General features: G+C 38.1%; 1 protein-coding gene across 2 annotated transcripts in view; it reads left to right on the top strand.

Annotated features, from left to right (window-relative positions):
• Positions 1-20936, top strand: part of hspa12a (heat shock protein 12A) — a 115428-nt gene extending 94492 nt beyond the window's left edge. The window contains exons 8-12 of one of the 2 annotated variants that reach the window (XM_059947925.1): positions 7711-7797; positions 8888-8992; positions 14354-14612; positions 17067-17170; positions 19440-20936. In XM_059947925.1, the coding sequence (XP_059803908.1) occupies positions 7711-7797; positions 8888-8992; positions 14354-14612; positions 17067-17170; positions 19440-20077 (1193 nt within the window). In that variant the 3' untranslated portion in view covers positions 20078-20936. The remainder of the gene's footprint in view (positions 1-7710; positions 7798-8887; positions 8993-14353; positions 14613-17066; positions 17171-19439) is intronic. The other variant, XM_059947927.1, reaches the window with a different exon arrangement.
• Positions 20937-22265: the final 1329 nt, after the last annotated feature.

Genomic DNA, 22265 nt, shown 5'->3' with positions numbered 1-22265 from the left:
GTCAATTAGCATGCATGATAAGGTAATGAATTGGATTAGACTGGTGATAATCTTTGCATCATCAATGGGGTTGTTTCCCTTTTCAAGAAATGGAGCAGGGATAGCCAAGGAAATTACAGGCCAACGAGTCTTACTTCAATGGGTGGTAAGTTGATGGGGAAGATCCTGAGAGGCAGGATTTATGAACATTCAAAGGGTCATAATATGATTAGAATAGTCAGCATGGCTTTGTCAAAGGTAGGTCGTGCCTTACGAGCCTGATTGAATTTTTTGAGGATGTGACTAATCGTATTGACGAAGGTAGAGCCGTTTTTGTAGTGTATATGGATTTTAGCAAGGCATTTGATAAGGTACCCCATGCGAGGCTTATTCAGAAAGTAAGGAGGCATGGGATCCGAGGGGACATTGCATTGTGGATCCAGAACTGGCTTGCCCACAGAAGGCGAAGAGTGGAGGCAGAAACGATAGGGTCTTTTAAGAGACTCCTGGATGGCTACAAGGAGCTCGGAAAAATTGAGGGCCATGGGTAAAGCCTAGGTAGTTCTAATGTGTGGATATGTTTGGCACAGCTTTGTGGGCCAAAGGGCCTGTATTGTGCTGTAGGTTTTCTTTGTTTCAATGGAAGTATGTGAATAAGATTGTAAGAAGGCAGAGAAAATTTACAAGGATTTTGCCAGGATTTCTGGACCTGAGTTATCAGGAAAGTTTGAGTAGGTTAGGACTTGATTCCCCGGAGGTTGGGAGAATGAGGGGAGATTTAATAGAGGTTTACAAAATCCTGAAGGGTATAAATAAGGTAAATGGAAGCAGGTTTTTTCCACTGAGGTTAGGAGAATGAGGGGAGATTTGATAGAGGTTTGCAAAATCCTGCAGGATATAAATAAGCAGGTTTTTTCCACTGAGGTTAGGAGAATGAGGGGAGATTTGATAGAGGTTTACAAAATCCTGAAGGGTATAAATAAGGTAAATATAAGCAGGTTTTTTCCACTGAGGTTGGGTGAGACTAGAATGACAAGTCATGAGTTTAGGGTGAAAGATCAAACATTTAGGGAGAACATGGTGGGGGGGGGACTTCTTTACTCAAAGAATTGTAAGAGTGTGGAACAGGCTGCTGGCAGAAGTGATGGACGTGGGTTCATTTTCAAAATTAAAGAGAAATTTGGATAGGTACACAGATGGGAAGGGTAATGAGAGCTATGGTCCAGATGCAGACCAGTGAGACTAGAGAGATTAATAATTCAGCATGAAGTAGATGGGCCAAAGCAAGTATTTCTGTGATGTAGTGTTCTGTGATTCTCTATGACTAACCTGTGTATTTCCCATCAAACAACACTTCTGGGATGACACTAGGACTCATTCCAGCATCATGGAAGTTTTACAAAGATAATTCAATACGATTTTTTATTCTTCTAGTGACATGGTGCCTCTCAGTAGCAGACTACAGAAGAAAATATCTGCAAATGGTGAAAGGTCCATCAAGGACAAATAAGCATCCAATAATTCCTAGCAGTGCTAATCATTGATTTTTGGATACAGCCTTTAGAGATTGAAATTGCCCATTGCACAATATTTATATTCAGTAAATAATTCCAAGTTGTATACATGATTTGTCAACCACAAAAGAATCCTTCTCACTTTCCAATAGCCTTGGACTAAATTAAAATTGATTGGACCCTATTAAGTTTAATTTAAGTAGACAAATGCTTCTGTGTGCATGCTTTGTAATTTGTCTTTGTTGAAGCATCTGAGCATGTTTTATCCTTTGCTTAACACATTTTTTATCAAAGCAAATTCTTGCAAATAATTAAATTAAAAACCTAAGAAAATAGTTTTGACCAAAGCCAAAACTAATATATTTAGGAATTACATTAAAAGAATAATTCACAGATAAAATAATTCTACATAAATCAGATTTATTGAAAAATTTCGAATTCAGGATATTCAGTGCCAAAAGAAGAAATTACATTAGTAAGTTGAATAAGTCAGTTTTAAGGTTTATTTTGCTTGCACTTCTTTGATTTAAGGAGTTAGTTTATTGATATAAGAACAATGGTCTACTAGATCGACAATGGGTTTAGAAACATAGAAAACCTACAGCACAATACAGGCCCTTCGGCCCACAAAGTTGTGTCGAACATGTCCCTACCTTAGAAATTACTAGGCTTACCTATAGCCCTCTATTTTACTAAGCTCCATGTACCTATCTAAAAGCCTCTTAAAAGACCCTATTGTATCCACCTCCACTACCATTGCTGGCACCCCAATCCATGCACTTACCACTCTCTGAGTAAAAAAAACTTACCCCTGACATCTCCTCTGTACCTGCTCCCCAGCACCATAAACCTGTGTACTCTTGTGGCAGCCATTTCAACCCTGGGAAAAAGCCTCTGACTATCCACACGACCAATGCTTCTCATTATCTTCAGGTCACCTCTCATCCTCCTTCGCTCCAAGGAGAAAAGGCCGAGTTCACTCAACCTATTCTCGTAAGGCAAGCTCCCCAATCCAGGCAACATCCTTGTAAATCTCCTCTGCACCCTCACCCTTTCTATGGTTTCCACATCCTTCCTGTAGAGAGGCAACCGGAACTGAGCACAGTACTCCAAGTGGGGTCTGACCAGGGTCCTTTATAGCTGCAACATTACCTCTCGGCTCCTAAAGTCAATACCACGATTGATGAAGCCCAATACACTGTACGCCTTCTTAACCACAGAGTCAACCTGCACAGTTGCTTTGAGCATCCCATGGACTCAGACCCCAAGATCCCTCTGATCCTCCACACTGCCAAGAGTCCTATCATTAATACTATATTCTGCCATCATGTTTGACCTACCAAAATGAACCACCTCACACTTATCTGGGTTGAACTCCATCTGCCACTGCTCAGCCAAGTTTTGCATCCTATCAATGTCCCGCTGTAACCTCTGACAACCCTCCACACTACCCACAATACCTCCAACCTTTGTGTCATCTCTGCTTTGCATGCTTTATTCACGTTATTCTGAAGCAACAGACTATGGAATTCAGAAATAGGGTTTTCCCATAAGTATAAGTATTTGGAAAAAAATCAGGAAAGCAAGCAACCATTCAGTGGGTTAATCAATATGTTTTTATATGTTTATATATTTATATTTCCATGGATATATTCCAAGTGGTCCATGAACTTGGATGGGAAACAAATTTACATCTTTATTCTCACTAAAATCTAATTGAAATTTACCATTTCCTTCAATTACGAATGTAGGCGGCAAACCACAGTAGTATTAGCAATAGCAATGACTTTGATATCTGCATTTCAATATAATTAGTTTCTTTTGTTATTCTATTTATTTTATTTCATGTATTTAAATACATTATACTAAGAAAGAGTCCTCAGGCTTCCCTGGACTGCCAAAGGGGTCTATGGCATTAAAAAAAAACGTTAAGAATCCCTAGGTTAATCCATCCTAAAGGTCCACTTACAGTTTATTTTGTTTCAATGAACAACCATCTGGAACCATAGGGATTGAGAATGAAAGTTACAACATAAATTCATGTGGGAAAACATGTCTCTGCTGTCCAGTAGGACACATTCTAGATTTTCCACTGCACAAAGGAAATAAGAAATAAATTAATCAGTTTAAAATTCAAAGTGTATATTATCAAACTACATATATGCCACCATGTACAACTCTGAGATTCATTTCTTGTGGGCATACATTTATTGTTTGCACAATTTGTTTTTGCTTCTGCACAAAGTTTCTTTTAATGGTTTCTATTGGGCTTCTTCGTTTCGTGGCAGCCTGTAAGGAGAGAAATCTCAAGGTTGTATACAGTATACATACTCTGATAATAACTGTGCTTTAAACTTTGAACTTTATATTGCTGTCTGTAGATCATTTCAGGCTATATGAGACTAACAAAACGGCAACGACTTGAGATTCACTTAATTCTACCTCGACATTAAGATTCTAACCCCCGATTCATAAACTGGTTGCTTATTTTTCAATGGGGAATTAAAAGTCCTTGGGAACGAAGAGCCATGAACTCAATATTCTTGGTGATGAATGTACACAATAACATGTGAATTTTTGCCTCTGTAAAAGTTGTACTAAAATCATAAACATGATTTTATGACATCATAATCTCGAGGTTGTGTAGTGGAAATTTGACCATTATGAACACATGCTCGACATTCAGCCATCGATGAATGTTGATGGAGGTCTTTTGATGTTTAAACACTGCAGGATTTTTACATGCCCATTGCAGAATTTCTGGCATGTGCCCAGTAGGCAAATCTCCTCACCAAGAAAATTATATTTAGTAATAATTCCTTTTTACTGGCTTCAGAAGTGAATGTGAACTTGATTTTATCACGTAGATTAATCATTATTTTGGTTTGCTTGTGGTGATTTGAACTTTTCATTTTAATTCTACTCATCTGATAGTAAGATCAACCAGTTGGCAATTTTCTTCAATGTGAATTCAAAACTTTATTCTCTTATATTGTTTCATGAGGCCAGTAAAGAGAGTCTTCATAGACTTAACCTTCAGTCTCAGGAAAAACAGTAGGGAATAGGAAAAAGTAATTAGTTGTCCTTAGCATAGATGCGAAAAAATTGGCTGCTTCATGCATCCATGCTGAGCTTATTAATTTCATCAACTTTGCCCACAACTTCCAACCTGCCCTTTAATTCACTTGGTCTATTTCTGACACCTTTCTCTGCTTCGTTGATCTCTCAGTCTCCATCTCTGGAGACAAACTGTCTAGTGATATATTTAATAATCCTATTGTTTCCCACAGCTATCTGGACTATACCTCTTCCCTTCCTGTCTCCTGTAAAAATCTTATTCCCTTTTCTCAGTTCCTTTGTCTCTGCTGCATCTGTTCCCAGGATGATGCTTTCCTTTCCAGGACAGCAGAGATGTCCTTCTTCTTCAAAGAATGGGGTTTCCCTTCCTCCACCATTGATGCTGCCCTTACTTGAATATACTTCATTTTCCAGACATCCACACTTACCCCATCTTCCCATTGCCTTAACAAGGATAGATTTCCTCCTTCCCTATCCAACACCCCATGGGTCTCCGCATCTAACACATCATTCTAAGCAACTCAGTCTATTTTAAATGAGATTCTACTGCTAAATAGATCTTTCCCTCTCCACAGAGATTACTCCCTTTGTGATTCCATTGTCCATTTGTCACTCTCCACTAATCACCCTCCAGGCACGTATACTATACTATACAGATGACAGAAATACTATCTCTGCCCATTTACCTCCTCTTTGACCATCATTCAGGGCCCCAATAGTCCTTCACCTGCAAATCTGTTGGGGCCATTTATTGTATCCATTGCTCCCAATGCAACCTCCTCTGCTTTGGTGAGACCCAACATAAATTGGGGGAGTGCATTGTTAAGCATCTCTGCTCCATCTACCAAAAACAGAATTTCCTGGTGGCCAACCACTTTAATTCCTCATTCCCATTCTGACATATCGGATGTCGGTCTATGGCCTTCTCTTGTTTCATGAATAGGTCACTGTCAGGTTGGAGGAGCAGGACCTCATATTCCATCTAGATAGCCTCTAACCTAATGCAATGAATATAGATTTCTCTTTTCAGTAATTTTCCCTTCCTCTTTCCCTCTTCTTTTATTCTCCATTCTGGCCTCTTACCTCTTCTCATCACTTACCTACCAAAACACCCCCATGCCCCTCTATCTTCACTTTCTCCTCTGGTCCTCTCTCCTCTCCTATCAGGACTCTCCTTCTCCAGCCCTTTACCTTTCCTACTCACTTGATTTCATCTTTCACCTTCCAGCTTGTCCTCCTTCCTTTCCCTCTTCATTTCCAGTCTCGGCCTGAAACTTTGACTATTTATTCATTTCCATAGATGCTGCCTGACCTGCTGAGTCCCTCCAGCATTTTAACTAACTTTTGATAGCTTTTCAAAATTAATTGATGGCTAACATCTGTATTAAATCACATCAGTGTCTGTGGTACAAGTACTTTCACGGGAGTGATTGGTGGAATGTTGCACAATCAAGACCCAGGGATAATGAGACATCTTTCCAAGCCAGATTGATGTGTGGCTCCTCCAATGCTCCCAGATGTTTGCTGCCCTTGCTTTTCTATATGACAGAGATGATAAATTTGGGAGAACCTGTTGAAAAGCCTTAGTGACTGACCTTTATCCTATGATGGAGATGCAGAAATGTGAACACAGAAGACAGAACCTGGTCTTTTCATGTCTTGCCCCTCCCACACCCACATTCTCAGAAAACTTACTGACCCTATCCAGGTTTGAACATAAAATTAAGAAAAGGAAAGGCCGTTCAGTGCAGTGCAGGTAAGATCTTAACCCAGTATAAATTTACATTTTCAGCATAAAAAATGGAGATAAATAGAAGAAAATAATAACCATATATTTTATTAATTATTTGATTATATTTGATTATTTGATTAAACATTTGATTATATCTTTCAGTATATCCTCAGAATTCCCCATTTCACCAATGTCTTGAGATTTCTTGATGAAATATTGTAACCAAAATATTTAAGAGCCATTATCATCATGATAACAACCATAAGACACGCATTTTTTCATCAATATATTCTGTTATGTTGCATTTGACTGTTGTCTTTGTTTCTTGCAGTCAGGAAGGTTTTGTTGAATTTCGTAACTATATGTGGTTTTCACAATAGTGTCAATTTGAATTAACTATAATTTTTCTCTTGGCAATTCCCATAACATTAAAAACATATATAATTCTTTGTAATTCTAATTGCTGTGAATTTCTAACATCTGCAGAATCTTTTGTGTTTATAATTCTAATTATCCCCATTTTAAATTAGGCCAAGTAAAAGAGAAGTAAATAATAACCATTTATTTTATTAATTGTGCTTTGTTGAAATAAGATCATTCTCAGTGACCCAGATTGTGAAAACAAACTAAAAGCAAGTTTGAGACTTTCAGCATTTGAATCTAAACAACATTCAAATTCTTTAGCACAATTACTGTAAATAAATTAGACCCTTCAAAAATAATGGAAACCAAATTGTTTTTCAAGGAAGCTAATTAATGTCAGTAGTACACTGCTTAGCATATTTAAATATACTTACTCTGTGCCCTTTAATAAGGTCAATAGTAAATCAATTATTTTCAAATTTAACAATACAACTTCTAATTGAAAGAGAAGATTAAACAAAAATTATATGACAAATTGAATTCTTGAGGATGGTAAAGATATATTTTGTGTCAGTCAAAATATATGACAGTCAAAGAATACGACTGAATTTCTTTTGAAATTTTAAAATTAGTTCAGGAAAATAATTTTTAGGCATGGGGAAATTTAGGTATTATATTTTTCCTAAATGTTGATCTGAGATAAACATACGAGCTGGTGTAGGTAAAAATCCACCAGATTTTATGACATTCCTTGACACACTGCTTTTCTAAATAATCCACTCCATTAAAGTAGTGGCAAAGGAATTTTGATTACGTATTTTCAAGCCATTATCGTAATCATGAATATTCATATACTGTGGCTTTCTTAACACCATTCCAAAATTTATCGGCTGAAAACAGCTTGCAATCTCAGTTTCCTGATTTTATTAAATGCCTTCATTTTAATCAACTTCATCCTTCTTACATTATCAATTGTTGGAGGTTGACAACAGTTCTGTTTCTTTCTGTGTTATGCTCAGTTATCTTCTCTCTATTAACAACTAGCTAAAGAATACACACGCCGTAATCGACAGAGTCGCACCTTTTTGGTGGAAAATGTCATAGGAGAAATCTGGTCAGAATTGGAGCAAGGTAGTGTCTTCTTTCCTGCTGTTCTTGGTTCTTTCTGATTTTCATGTTGCTGGTGATGGTGCTTTTTCTTGTTTGTTGCTGCATATTCTGTTTCCATGATACGTACATTGCGATACAAATCTCAGAAGGAAGAGAAAGGCTGCAATCACTTCACCGCGGTGTGTAACTGGCTTCACACATTGTACCGCTTTTATAACTTGCTTCACTGCATCTCTTTTAATAATCTTTAACAATTTTAATTACTTAAATGAAAGTTCACTTTTCCACAATAACTCTGTAGGAACTTAGTTTAAAATTGTTTCCACATATTCTATTCTTTGACATAAAGTTTAATCATCAGTATATCAGGATACCATCATACTTTACATACCTAATATATTTTGTACAATAGCTTACACGAAGTACGGAGAGTTTCTTTAGTTAACTACAAATGTTTCTCTAAATCGAGGGTTCCCATCCTTGGGTCCATGGACCCCTTGGTTAATGGTAGATGTCTATGGCATGAGAAAGATTGTGAACCTGCTGAGTTACAGCCTTTGCCAGAAGTGGGGAATAAAGGCAAAAGCACAATTTAGATGATATAACACATTTAAATAAATTACCATGAATACTATGTACAACAATGCAATTAAAGTTGAATTCTGTCTGTGTGTGTTCTAAGTTGTATATAAGCAAGTATGTTTACAGTGGATTCCTTTGTGAACTGTTTTAACAAGATTGCAATATAAATAATGCTGGCAGGAATTTGGCAGGAAGTCACTAACCAATTTACTAAATGTAGTGTGGAGGTATTTGAACTTTATGAGTCTTAAAGACCAGTGAAGAACAGTACAAGCAAATGGCTATTTTATTTGTAAATCATTTAAACAAGAAAAAATGACAAACATGTGTGGTCTTTCTGGACAATAATATTTACAGAACTTTTGTTGAAAGGCAATGCTTAATATTAAACTCTAATTTGAAATAAGTAGAATCATTACCACAACATGTATTTAGAAGGCAATTTGTGAACAATTTAGTAATGTTATTACGCTGCATTTGCATTTAAAATATAAATTGAAGTCCTTTATGAGCGTGTTTGTTTTGTTAGGTGATCGTTATCTTGTGGTGGACTGTGGAGGAGGCACTGTAGATCTCACTGTCCATGAGGTTAAACTACCTGAGGGACATCTGAAGGAACTCTATAAGGCTTCAGGTAAACTCAGTGCTTCTGTTTTTATTAACAATACTGCATACTGGAAAGAAGTGTTGCAATTGTTCAGATAAAACCCACCACAGGGAAATCTTAATAGAGTTTTTATACCTACTCTGATGTGCCCTGGTTATTATGAAAGCTTAGTTTGTAATTTGTAACATTTTCATGTTAGGCTTATTCCCACTTGTATCTTTGGAGGTGATTTTTCCAAATCAGTGCTATAACACTGTCTGTAGCACTAGCACAGACACTGCCCAGAAGAAGGCAATGACAAACTACTTCTGTAGAAAATATATATAGCTATTTACTAAGACCATGAGATATAGGAGCAGAAGTAGGTCATTGGCATGGCAAAGAACAAACACTGGTGGAAAACCTCAGAAGGTTAATGGTTCCACAAGGGTTCTATGTATCCACAATTATTCTAGAAATTTATTTCCAATCTGCTGTTTTGTCTGAGCGCAAAGATGAGACAACACACAGTATGATGGAGAGACTCCATGGATCAGACTGATGAAGGGGAAAAGGTAACTGAGGTTTTCAGTTGAGACCCTAAATCAGGACCCATCAGGCAGTCATGAGAGTGGTGATATCATTCCTCATTTGACAACCATTGAATCCAACCAAACAACGTACTGTGGGGGGGGGGGGGAGGAAGGGGGCAGTCACCACTATGGTAAGGAAGGAAAGAAGGTGGTAGAGGGTCCTACCTCACTGGACATTGAAGAACTGGGAACTGTGCTACAGTCTTTCAAAGACTTCACTTGATGCATTATTTAAGGAGGAAACTAGAGTAGTATTGGCCCCTTGGAAGAGAATTATGGATACAATGGTATCATGAATGTAGAGAAAGACACACCCTGCCAGTGGAAGTGGTGGTTGTGATTTTGATTTCAACATTTAAGAGTATATTATTCTATAAAATGCACTTAAGGAAAAAACAATTGAATTCAGCCATAAGGATTCTACATAAAAATGTAATATGCTAAAATTTGTCAAGGCCTGAAGATTATCATCTTATGTCAGGTGCTGAGCAACTACAAGCATCAGGACCAGTCCTCCAGGAAAGGAATCCATAATTCCTTGAAAGTGATGTCACAGATAGACAAGGTTGTGAAGAAAGCTTTTGGTACATTGGCCTTCATAAATCAAAGTATTGAGTACAAAGTTGGGGTGTTATGTTGAAATTTCATAGGATGTTGGTGAGGTGTAATTTGGAGTATTGTGCGCATTTTTGGTCACCTACCTACAGGAAAGATGTAAATAAAATTGCAGAGAAAATTTACAAGGATGTTTCTGGGACTGAAAGACCTGAGTTATAGGAAACTGTTGAATAGGTTAGGACTTTATTCCCTAGAGTATAGAAGATTGAGGTGATGTTTGACAGAGGTATACAAAATTATGTGGGGCATAGATAGGGTAAGTGCAAGTAGGCTTTTTCCACTGAGTTTGGGTGAAACACATCTAAAGGTCATGGGTTAAGGGTGAAAGGTGAAATGTTTAAAGGCAACGTGAGGTGGAACTTCTTCACTCAGAGGGTAGTGAGCAGATGGAATGAACTGCCAGCAGAAGTGGAGAATGTGGGTTTGATTTCAAAATTTAAGAGAAACTTGGATATTTACATGGATTGGAGTGGTATGGAGGACTATGGTCTGAGTGCAGGGTGAAGGGACTAGGCAGATTAATAGCTCAGCATGGCCTATATGGGCCAAATGCCTGTTTCTATGCTGTAGTGTTTTATGACTCTATAACAAAAGAATGAGTGGATTTTGTGGTGTGAAACGGAATAGAAATGAACTTTTTTTTATTCACAAGGATCTAGGACCCCAGTGCCTTGGAAAAATGTTGTTGATATTCCTCTAATCCTCTTCCCACCAAAATTCAGATCACTACTAGAAACAGGTTTGGGATTCCTCTGAGCAATGTTGGTGTGCAGGAGAACCAAGTGTTGAGCACACTAACCAGTTGTCTTAAAAGGCCACTGTCCCAAATGTGGAAAAGGAACATTGTCATAGAATGGTTTTCTTGGGGCCAGAGAAACTTTCAAAAATTGAGCAGCCCCAAACTCTTGTTCTCCATCTTCTTATACAGATGTTGTCCGCTATCAACATGCACGCAACCACTGACTTACCATCCTCCTTTGACATCCCACCACCCAACTTCAACCTTTCAACCCAACCCACAACATTGGAGCTTTAACTATCCACTTCCCTCCAGGCCTTCTGAGTTCCTCCATCACTTTGTGTGTTCCAGTCACTGAGATCTCTGTTACCATATAAAATAAAACTGCAGATGCTGGAAATGCTCTTGGTCACCATGAACGAATTGAGCTGATTTACTTTCTGACTCTATGACTAGACAGGCCTGTAATTGATTTGCTGAGCATTCTTCAGAAGCTAAGTTTGTGTTCAGCTTACCAATAACATAAAAAGACCCAGATTTGAAAACTAGCTAGGTCACTTGTCCCAGTGAAAGACACAAGCTGACTACACTGGCCTGACATCCTCCCAAGCTGAATATCATTTCCTCATACCTTGCCTCGACTCAATTTCAGATGTATAGAAGTCCTATTTTACATAACTCCTATTTCAGATGTATAGAAGCCCCAGATCCTTTTCCAAGTCCTATTTTGTTTGATGGGTTTCACCAGACCAAGAAATGACTAGTCATATGGTTATTCCTGATCTGCTGGTGTCAGGACCAAAACAGCAATGATTTGTCGGCATCAATTGGTATGTATGATGATTTGGAGGAGAACATTGCTTTATATATCTATGGGTTCTTCAAATTCAACAGCAGAAAGTGTAAACTATTCTCAACAAGGACCAAAATGTATTTTGTAGAGAAGTATTAAAGTACAATTATATAATTTCAGAAACTTTGAAATGATTAGAGGGCTTTTAGTAATTAATGCTAAAATAATTGTCATGGCCAAGAAATTCAAATGATGTGTTCTTGCAGCACTAAACATATGAAAATCAAGAATTTGTAGGGTGCAATATGATTTATTTACTAAATTGTGCCAATCCAGAAATGTAACTGGGTATCTTGAAACATGAACCTGGCTTACGCCAGAGACATGATTTCCACATCAGATGTGCATAGATTCCCCATATATTAATTGTGTTATTTTCTGAAAGGGTCCCACCCCATTGCTGTAAACCCAGTTTATCTCCTCATTCAATTTTAGTCTTGACTCCTGAATCACATCCCAACCCTGGCTCTCAACTCCTTGCTTCTTTGTGCTTTTCTCCTACTATTTCTTGCTTACCCCCCACATTTAAACTCAAATGTGCCTAATGTATCAAAATCACCCGTCATTAACAGCTATCATCAAAGACATTCACACCACGCACTACTATGATTGGGTAGGCAATACCTTAGGTCCCACACCACCATGTTCAAGAACGATTATTACTCTACAATACTCTACTCTACAATACAATCAACTCATGTTCTCAGTATTACTTTTATTTACACTGTGTGTCTTTTGCATGTTCATGTTTGTCAATCTTTATTTTGCTGAACCTTTAATGTACTCCATGATTAATCTAACCTTTCCCTCCTACACAGTCCATAATCCTCCAGTTTTCCTTCATCCACATGCCTAAGAGGCTATTAAATAGTCCTAATGTATCAGCGTCTGCTACCACCCCCGGTGGTACATTCCCAGCAATTGCTACACTCTGTATAAAAAATCCTTCCTCTGATATCTCACCTAAACTTTCCTCCACCCATCCTAAAAGGATGTCCTCTGATATTAGCCAGTGCCACCCTGGGAAAAAGGCACTGCCTGTCTAAGCCTCTTCTAACCTTATACACAAATAAGCTTCTGATCAACTCCATTCCAATCTTCCATTCCACTGTATGTCTCTGAGACAGCTTGGGCTTATTTGCTGCTGACAGTCTCATTCCATGGTTTTGTGTTCCCTAGACGACCATTTCAATACTTACCTGACCAACCTGCCCATTTCCCACTCTCCATAAACTTGAACTTAACTTGCAATTTTACTGATTACATCACTGCCCACACAAAAGCCTTTTAAAACATTGCCCCCTCAAACTGCTAGCCTGCACTAGGTCTTAATTTAGCAATGTGTCCATTCTTCTATTTTCCTCCTTGTTTTTACAAAATGGCCATGGCCTTGCCCCATCTTATTTTAAGCTCAATGATCTTCAGAGATTTCTTCATCCTATGATTCTGTTCTCTTTCGATAGTCATTCATTTATTGGAGCCTTGCCTTCACCTGATACACATCCTCATATTTCTTTATGTGACTTGGTATAAAACCACAAATGTTTCTACATCCAGAAAAACATCAGTACTCTTTCATCTCATTGTTCAGAAATCCTGATGGTGGCAAGCCTGCAGAGACATGCATCTCCCAGACTCCACCCAGTTAACAGAAGTCACCTGCCACTTATTTCCAATTCATCACCTACAGCCTATTTAAACCCAGCTCCCATTCACTCCTTGTTCACCTATGCGAACCAGCCAACCTCAGCTAGTTGTTCCTAGCCTTTGGTTGTTTTCTGGCCCCTCGTGGTTAGTTATTTTGTAGTTTATTATTAAAGTTATCACCTGCTACTAAATCATCTCCACTGTTCTGTGTTTCAGTCAAGCCTCCTCTGCATTTTCTGACAGATGATTTGGCAAGTGCTTCACTGAGATCTCTTTACTATTCTCCCTTTTAAAACACAATATCCCAAACTGCCTTTAAGTTCACAGGAATACTATTTTCCAAACTCCCTTTAAACGTGCAGGTACTCTGTTCTCCATACTCCTTTTAAAGCCACTTTTCTTTTGTTGTCCACACTCCTTCAAACACACTCAGTTGTGTTTCCCATGCTCCCTTTATATTGAACATGAACTGAGTATCACCTTAAAATAAAAGTAAATTACTCATATGTTGAGGCATTAATAGAAATAATATATAATAGTGTGGGAAATCTGCTACCCTTGCATCACTATAATTCCCAGTAATATAGGGTTATTGGAGTTTTAATGTAAATGCAATTCTTTTTTAATTGACAGATACAGTACAGAATAAGTCCTTCCAGCCCTTCGAGCTGCACCACCCAACAATCCTTGATTTAACCCTAACTTAATTACGGAACAATTTACAATGATCAACTTACCTGCTAACCAGTACGTCTTTGGACTATGGGAGGAAACTGGAGCACCCAGAGAAAACCCTTACAATCCACAGGGAGAATGTACAAAACCCTTAACAGGACGGTGTGATTGACTGTGACACCCTGAGCTATAACAGTGTCACGCTAACTGCTATGCTACTGTGACACCCTAAAAAAGTCTTGATCTTGTTGATATTGCTGTTGACCAACTGTTTTTAATTCCAGGTGGTCCTTATGGTTCCATTGGAGTGGACTTTGAATTTGAAAAGCTTCTCTGTAAGATTTTTGGGGACGATTTCATTGAACAGTTTAAAATTAAACGCCCAGCAGCTTGGGTAGATTTGATGATAGCATTCGAGTCGCGCAAAAGAGCAGCTTCTCCAGGAAGAACCAATCCACTCAATATCAACTTACCTTTCTCATTTATCGATTACTATAAGAAGTTTCGAGGTCACAGTGTGGAACATGCCCTAAGAAAAAGCAGGTGAGAATTTGCCAACATACTTAATACTTGAATTTGTATTAGCCTCTTACCATCTAGCTAGCCACTTTGCCATCTTTTTATTCTGCCATCTTTCCCTTTCCTTTCCAATCCTGATGAAGAGTCAGCCTGAAACAACGACTGCTTACTTTCTTCCATAGATGCTGCCTGACCTGCTGAGTTCCTCCAACACTTTGTGTGTTGTATAAAACTGGTTTGTTCTGCTGGTTATTGTAAGCATCTCAGCAACCATCAGTTTTCCCCTTCAGGTCATGTTAGGCCATCTGTGATATTGAGGGGGACTTGCTTCTATTTCCGTTTATTGGGCTCTGAGGATGATGAGGTGAATGCAGGAGTTGTGATCTGTTCTGCTGATAAACAGCGGGGTGGTTTCAAAGGTGGTCCATTCAAAATGCTGCTCATACAAAACTTCCATGAATTACAGATAGATGATCGGTTCTCATTGCAACCTACTCCATGTCAAAGTTCCAAGTAAATTTATTATCAAAGTACATACGTCACCATAGACAACCCTGAGATTCATTTTCTTGTGGACATATTCAATAAATCCATAATGGAATAATAACCTTAATAGAATCAATGATATCCCACATAAACTTGGATATTCAACCAGTGTGCAAAAGACAACAAACTGTGCAAATAAAAAAAGAAAAATAATAGTAATAAATAAATTAGCAATAAATATTGAGAACATAAGATGGAGAGTGCTTCAAAGTGAGTCCATTGGGTGTGGGAACATTTTAATAATGGGGCGAGTGAAGTTGGGTGAAGTTTGGTTCAATGGAATGGGGGGGGGGGGGCTTTACCCACGATGAAGCAGTCATGAGCCACAATTCCCAGGAATCAGTGAAGAGTATTGAGTGCATACTTGAATCTTTTCCGTTATAATCTCTTCCATTGTTAGAGATGGTATATGTAGGTTGGATGATATATGGCCATAATCACACAGCAGCAATTTAACTATGATGTCAAAAATCTCTGGTACTAACTTAATTCTACTTGTAATCTTATTTATAGAATTACTAATGATGTTTCTTTGAAGTTCTGTATTTTTATTAATTTTCACTTTCTCTTTTTTCCATGTTGCTCCAAGTTACCTGTGCCGGATATTCCATGAGTTTTTTTGAGTAAAAAGACTGTTAAATTCTGTGAGGAATTTGGATTGGAAGGTCAATACATTTTTATGTAGCAAGAGTATAGGAGGCAGTGAAATATCTTCTTTTAAGAGAAAATTAAATAAATATTTAAAATGAAGAAAGATGGTAGTCTATAAGAGTAGTGGGACAGTGGAATTATCTTTTGAGGCCATCCATTGGTTGGGGCCAACCATGGATATTGTGTCCTAGTTGTCTATGAAATCAGAGGTCTTCTTCTGGATGAGCTGCCAATCACAGCTGACAAGGCCCATCTGCAGAGAGTGACTGGTTTTAAGGTACCAGTAACACACTTCTGCTCCTTTTCCTGAGGGTAGAAGAGCTTCTGACAGGTTTGGTAACCAGGACACACATTGAGGCCAGGAACTGCACTTTATTGTCAGAGGCTATTTGAGACGCCTACCACTGGGAACATTTAATAATTAGTGGGAGCTTATCCCCACTACAAACCCAGCAATAATAACCTTAATGAATGTGAATTATTTTGGGATTTCCTGACAAAATGAACAGTTATGAATTGAATACTCTCCGTTTCCTTTCTGTTGTCAGGTCTCATATATAACTACTTTTATAATCCCTCTATGTGGTATATGCCACTTACAGGGGGAAGAAAACTTCCTCTTCCAACATTGCTACTTTACAGAATTTGGAAGCTTTTGTCAGCAATCACAAATCTGATGTTGTGTATGAACACTTAAACACTTTTAGAGGCAGACTGATGAAGAACAAGACTAACTCCAGTCTGCTTCAATAGATTTAATCTTTTGCCTTCCAAGATTGTTATCTGGAAAGATGAAAAATCTGTGTCGAAGCCAAGTAAACACCTATGTTTTGCAAAACTTATGATTCACCCTCTGATTTGAATAGAACAGCAAAGACTGGGAGAGTTTTTGAGTAACACACATAAAATGCTGGACAAACTTAGCAAGTCAGGCAACATCTGTGGAGGGGTATAAACAGTCAACGATTTGAGCCAGTACCCTTCACCAGGACCTGACTATTTGCTTCCATCCTTGTGCATGCCACTCAAGATTTCCAGCATTGCAGACTCTCTGTTTATGGAAGAGTTTTTTTTTACAGCACCTGTTTAGCACAATAGTGCATATCACCCTCTATCCAACACGGCAATTTGGCCCTTTTTACTTTGCTGTAATATTTCTCAGGTGTCAAAGGTCTCTTAGAATTAGCAAAGAATGAGGACATAGCAACTGGGGAACAGGTTAAGAGGCTTTCAATCTTGTACTGTTCACTCTCTCAATGGCTATTTTAATTACTCTGGCAGTGTGAATTTTGTAAAGTGGTCATCCCAAGGCATGTTAAGGATGAACTCAGATGCAATGAACGCTTTGTTTAAGCCCACAGTTGACCACATCGTTCAACATCTACGTAAGTACCATGTTATTTTTGAGATAAAAGTTAGATGTGTTTAAGTTTTATCAATTTCATTTACAGAGTAATTAATGCATGCAAATATTTACGAGTAAGTGTGGCTATTTAACCTCTTAAACCTGTCCTGCTGCCCAGTGACCTGTAATATAACCTCATATGCTCATCTTTTTCCCATATCCTCAATACCATTATTGAATAATATTCTTTCAGTCTCCAATTAGATCTAAACTTAACAATTGACATATAATTTGGGGAAGAATTGCGAATTTTTTCACTGTATGCATAGGCGTGTTTCCCAAAGGTCTGGTAATACCTATTCAATCATCATCTGGCTTCCCACCTAAAAGAAGACTTTTTTCCAATTTAACCTATCAGTTGCCCTTAATATCATGAAATCAATTAAACCATCCTTTATTGTATCAATCACCAACAAGGCCAGCATTATTTTTGCCTGGCCCAAATTGTCCCTGAGGTGGTAAACTACTTTTGTGAACTGCGGCAGTCCTTGTCCCTAGAGTGTGTAAGGAGCTCCTAGATCTAGACTCAGTTACTATGAAGGAACAGTGATATATTCTAGGCCATGTTGAACTCGGCCTCACCTCTGGAGTTCAGTTCTTTGATCCTCATTTGGACCAAATCTGTGATGAGCCAAGCGGTTCTGGAAGACAGTGCTTCTTGATGAGCATGGCAACGGCTTCTAAAGTTTTGCTTATGCTTGAAACTTGATTGAGTGGCTTTAGCTGGATTGAATCAGTCCTGAGTTTTGTAAATGAGACATACCTTGGCAATTTTAAGGGCGGCATGTAGTGTTCTGGTTAGTGCAACAGCGTTACAGCATTAGCAGCTCAGGTTCAATTACACAGCTGCCTATAAGGAGTTTGTACATTCTCCCTGTGACCATGTGGGTTTCCTCCCACATTCCAAAGACGTATGGGTTAATAGTTTAACTAGTCATGGGTCTATCTGGGCAGCACGGGCAGATTGGGCCAGGATGGCCTGTTATTGAGCTGCATCTCTAAATAAAAGAAATTCCACATTGTTGTGTAGTTGCTAGTGTTGTGTCTGAACTCAAACACCTTTGATTGTCCTACTATTTATTTATTGATGCAGTGCGGAGTAGGTTCTCCCTTGCCTTTGAGCCATGTTGTTCCAGCAATGCCACAACCCCGATTAACCCTAACCTAATCATGGCACAATTTACAATGACCAATTGACCTACTCAATATCTCTCTGAACTGTGGGAGGAAAACAGAGCACTGAGAGAAACCCCACACATTCCTCGGGAAGCACGTACAGAGACTCCTTACAGAACAGTGCTGGATTTGAACTCCAAACTCCAGAACGCCCTAAGATGTAATAGTGTTACGCTAACCTCTACTCTACTGTGGCACCCTTTAACCTAGTATATTTAATAAAATCTATTTAATTTTATCTAGTATATTCTATAACTGGAGATGTAACATCAACATATGGGAATACATTCAACAGGCATACACAGCTAAAGAAAGATGTGAAAGAGCCAGTCCTGATCTTTATCGCTCACACAATTATTGACCTTTATGTACATGTTACAGCATTTTCTGTTGATGTGCAGGCCTAACACAGCAGCTTTAGACCAGTGGAGATTTCCAGAACAGGATGACATATGGTAAAATACATTTAATGGTTTACCCAGAAGCATAGAGGATTTATTTTAACTCATTATTATGGCTTGAGATTTATCCTATGACATTTAATGTATTCACTCTCAGTTTAACACTGTGCTCTCATAACTCACTCTCTCTAAGATAGCCTCATGAACCAATACCATATCATACATGGATCTCATGTCATGACTGAATGTCATCATTTAAAATGTTGGAATATTAAATCTTCCTTCCAACAATTCCCTTTAATCAATGAGGGCTGATTAATTTGTCCATTCCACTAATTGGTTAGCTTCACATACATTAATATTTCATAAACTGAATTTCTTCCTCACTGTGTAACCTTTGCCCTAATTAATCTCACAGCAGTGGAACCAAGAGAGACCAGGCAAATTCTCATTGAATCAATAAATACATCAAGGCAATTATATGTATTCTCTTCAACCTCATTACAGAGGCAAAGGCATTCCTTTACAAATCCATTGGACAAAACCAATTTATTAATCGTGTTTGCCTTTCTTACCTAAGGTCAGATGAAAATGTAATTCAGTCCATTGAACATAAAAGCTCAGCTGTGTTTTATGACGAAGCATTTCTGACTCATTGCTTTTTCTCTCCAGTTAATCTCTTCCAGAAGCCTGAGGTTGCAGGTTTAAAGTTTCTGTTCCTGGTAGGTGGATTTGCTGAGTCGCCATTACTTCAACAGGCAATTCAGTCTAACCTTGCCAGCAAGTGTCGTGTCATAATTCCCCATGACGTGGGACTCACTATTCTAAAAGGGGCAGTGCTTTTTGGGTTGGACCCCACTATCATTAAGGTGCGGCGCTCACCACTGACCTACGGAGTTGGGGTACTGAATCGATTCGTGGACGGCAAGCATCCCATGGAGAAGCTGCTGGTTAAAGATGGAACTCGCTGGTGTACCGATGTGTTTGACAAGTTCATCACGGCCGACCAGTCCGTGGCACTTGGTGAGACTGTTAAACGCAGTTATACTCCAGCAAAGCCATCCCAAATGATTATAGTGATCAATATATACTGCTCAGAAAATGATAATGTGAACTTCATCACTGATGCCAGTGTGAAGAAGTGTGGCACTCTTCGGCTTGATCTAACAGGAACTGATAGTACATCACTGCCAACAAGAAGAGAGATTCAAACTTTAATGCAGTTTGGAGATACAGAGATAAAAGCAATGGCTGTTGACATTACCACTTCCAAATGTGTCAAAGCTGGAATTGATTTCCTCAGCTACTAAAATATCACAGTCACCCAAAAGCTCCGGTGGGCTAATTCAGAATGATTGATTATGGCTAAAGCAGGAAATGATTATTATAGCTCAGTCTGGGAGATCACGACAAACAAAGCCTAACAATGCCAATCACTTCACCATGTCATTGGAATGCCAAGAAATTTTACCCTAAATGCCACATGTATTCAGAACGATGATCAAGTATATCCATACTTAATGTCAATTAAGTTTGCTCTGGTTTTAAAGAATAGAAATGAGAAATGGCAGAAAGTTGCCTGGGAATGCTAATATATATCACAGCCTGCTTAATAGTACCTACTTCCTTAATGTACAGTGTGCTGAAATGAAATACAGATATGGTCATGCAGTAACTTAACACATATGGCACTTATTCTGTTGACAAATTTAGATAAACTTAAACTAAAATGTTCAGGATTTTTTTTCATTAAATAATCAAACCGATGTTTATTTTTAGTTTTTGTATATACAGTGCAATATTTAAATCATTGTACATACTTTTATTTCATATATAAGTAAAAATGTAAAATATTTGATTTTGTTACATTTATTTTAACAACTCTGAGCTGCAAAGAAAGGAAATGGAGGTTGCCTGATTTGTAATTGCAGCCTTATGCTTCATGTATTCTTCAACCTTTGCACTAAAGATGTTAATCTCTCCTTAATATTCTTTCTGACATTGGCTTGATTTGATAAATACTTCATTTTTCTTCAACTGGACAAAATTATCAATTACCATTAACACAAGATGTTGAGTTCCATTAGCACTACCAGTTGTAATGCACCAGTGATTGCCTTATCCTTGGCATTTCCTGATGTAAACACAATAAAGGTAACACATTCTTGACACTGCTTGTTGACTTTATTGAATAATATTTACTTTTAAGGTAGTTATTGTCTTCTAGGGTACCTCAGCTAAATGGCTCTACATCAATAATCTAAGAAATTGGAGCACACACACAAGCTCAGGAGGAACTCAGGAGGCCAGGCAGCATCCAGGAAAAGAGTACAGTAATCATTTCAGTCTGAAACCCTGAAACACAGCCCTGCCGAAGGGTTACAAACTGAAACGTCAACTGTACTTTTTCCTAGATGTTGCCTGCCTGCCGAGTTCCTCCAGCATTTTGTGTGTGTTGCTCAGATATCCAGCATCTGTTGATGTTCTTTTGATTGCCCAGGAAATTGGGATGGTTTTCTCTGGTTGCCATTGCCTTTGACAGGTTGAAAGGGTTCTTCTTTGTGCACGTAATCAGTTGCCTGGTCCATGTTCAGGTGATGCTGTGTATCATGGTATTCAAATAATCAGAGAAAGTCAGTTCAACAGCACCATCATCTGGAAGGTTTGGTGTTCAACAAGAGAACTTCCTGCAAAATAGAAAGCCAATATAATAACAGTTGAAGTTCAAAATTATAGTCATCTAACTGTACATCTATACAACCAAATGAAGCAACATTCTTCCAGACTACTGTCCAGCCACAAAACATATATCACACGGCATATAACACATATTACAATAAATAAGTTAACAAAATATAATACAAAATGCATGTAGTATGTATCACAGGTGTAAACAGTAAAAAGCTCGCTGTCTGAATGACAAGACCTTGGTGGTGACAGGATATTCATAAGTCTCACAGACTGAGGAAAGAAGCTGTTACTCAGGCTGGAAGTCCACGTCCTGATGCTCCAGTACCTCCTTCCTGAAGTAATTGGTCAAAGAAATTGTGGGGTGTATGGTAGGGATCCTCAACAATACTTTGTGAGCAACATTTACAGTAAATGTCTCTAATGGAGAGGAAGACCCTGGTGATCCCCTGGAAAATAATAATCTACTTTCCCATCAATATATTTATTTACATTTATATTTGCTATGTTTGTTCCACATACAGCAAATTTGATCTAGCCATTATCAAAAGACTGTCGGTAATGCTTTTTGCAAGGGTTAAGGTATTTTATATTGAGAAGAAAGAAGATAATCACATAGTTTTCCTCAATGATAGTCATAAATTACAAAAATGTTTCATGATTTGATTCTAACCTTTCTTAATATCTCTTTCTTCTTGTGTTAATCATTCCTTTGTACAAGCTTCAGGTGCAGTAATATTATTTCCTTAGTGCCTATTATCCAGACAAATGTTCTGATTTTTATACAACAAACTTACTATTAGCAGTTAT

The sequence above is a fragment of the Hypanus sabinus genome, chromosome 22 (assembly GCF_030144855.1).
Source record: "Hypanus sabinus isolate sHypSab1 chromosome 22, sHypSab1.hap1, whole genome shotgun sequence".
NCBI lineage: Eukaryota > Metazoa > Chordata > Chondrichthyes > Myliobatiformes > Dasyatidae > Hypanus > Hypanus sabinus.
This window is presented reverse-complemented; position numbering and strand designations above follow the sequence as displayed.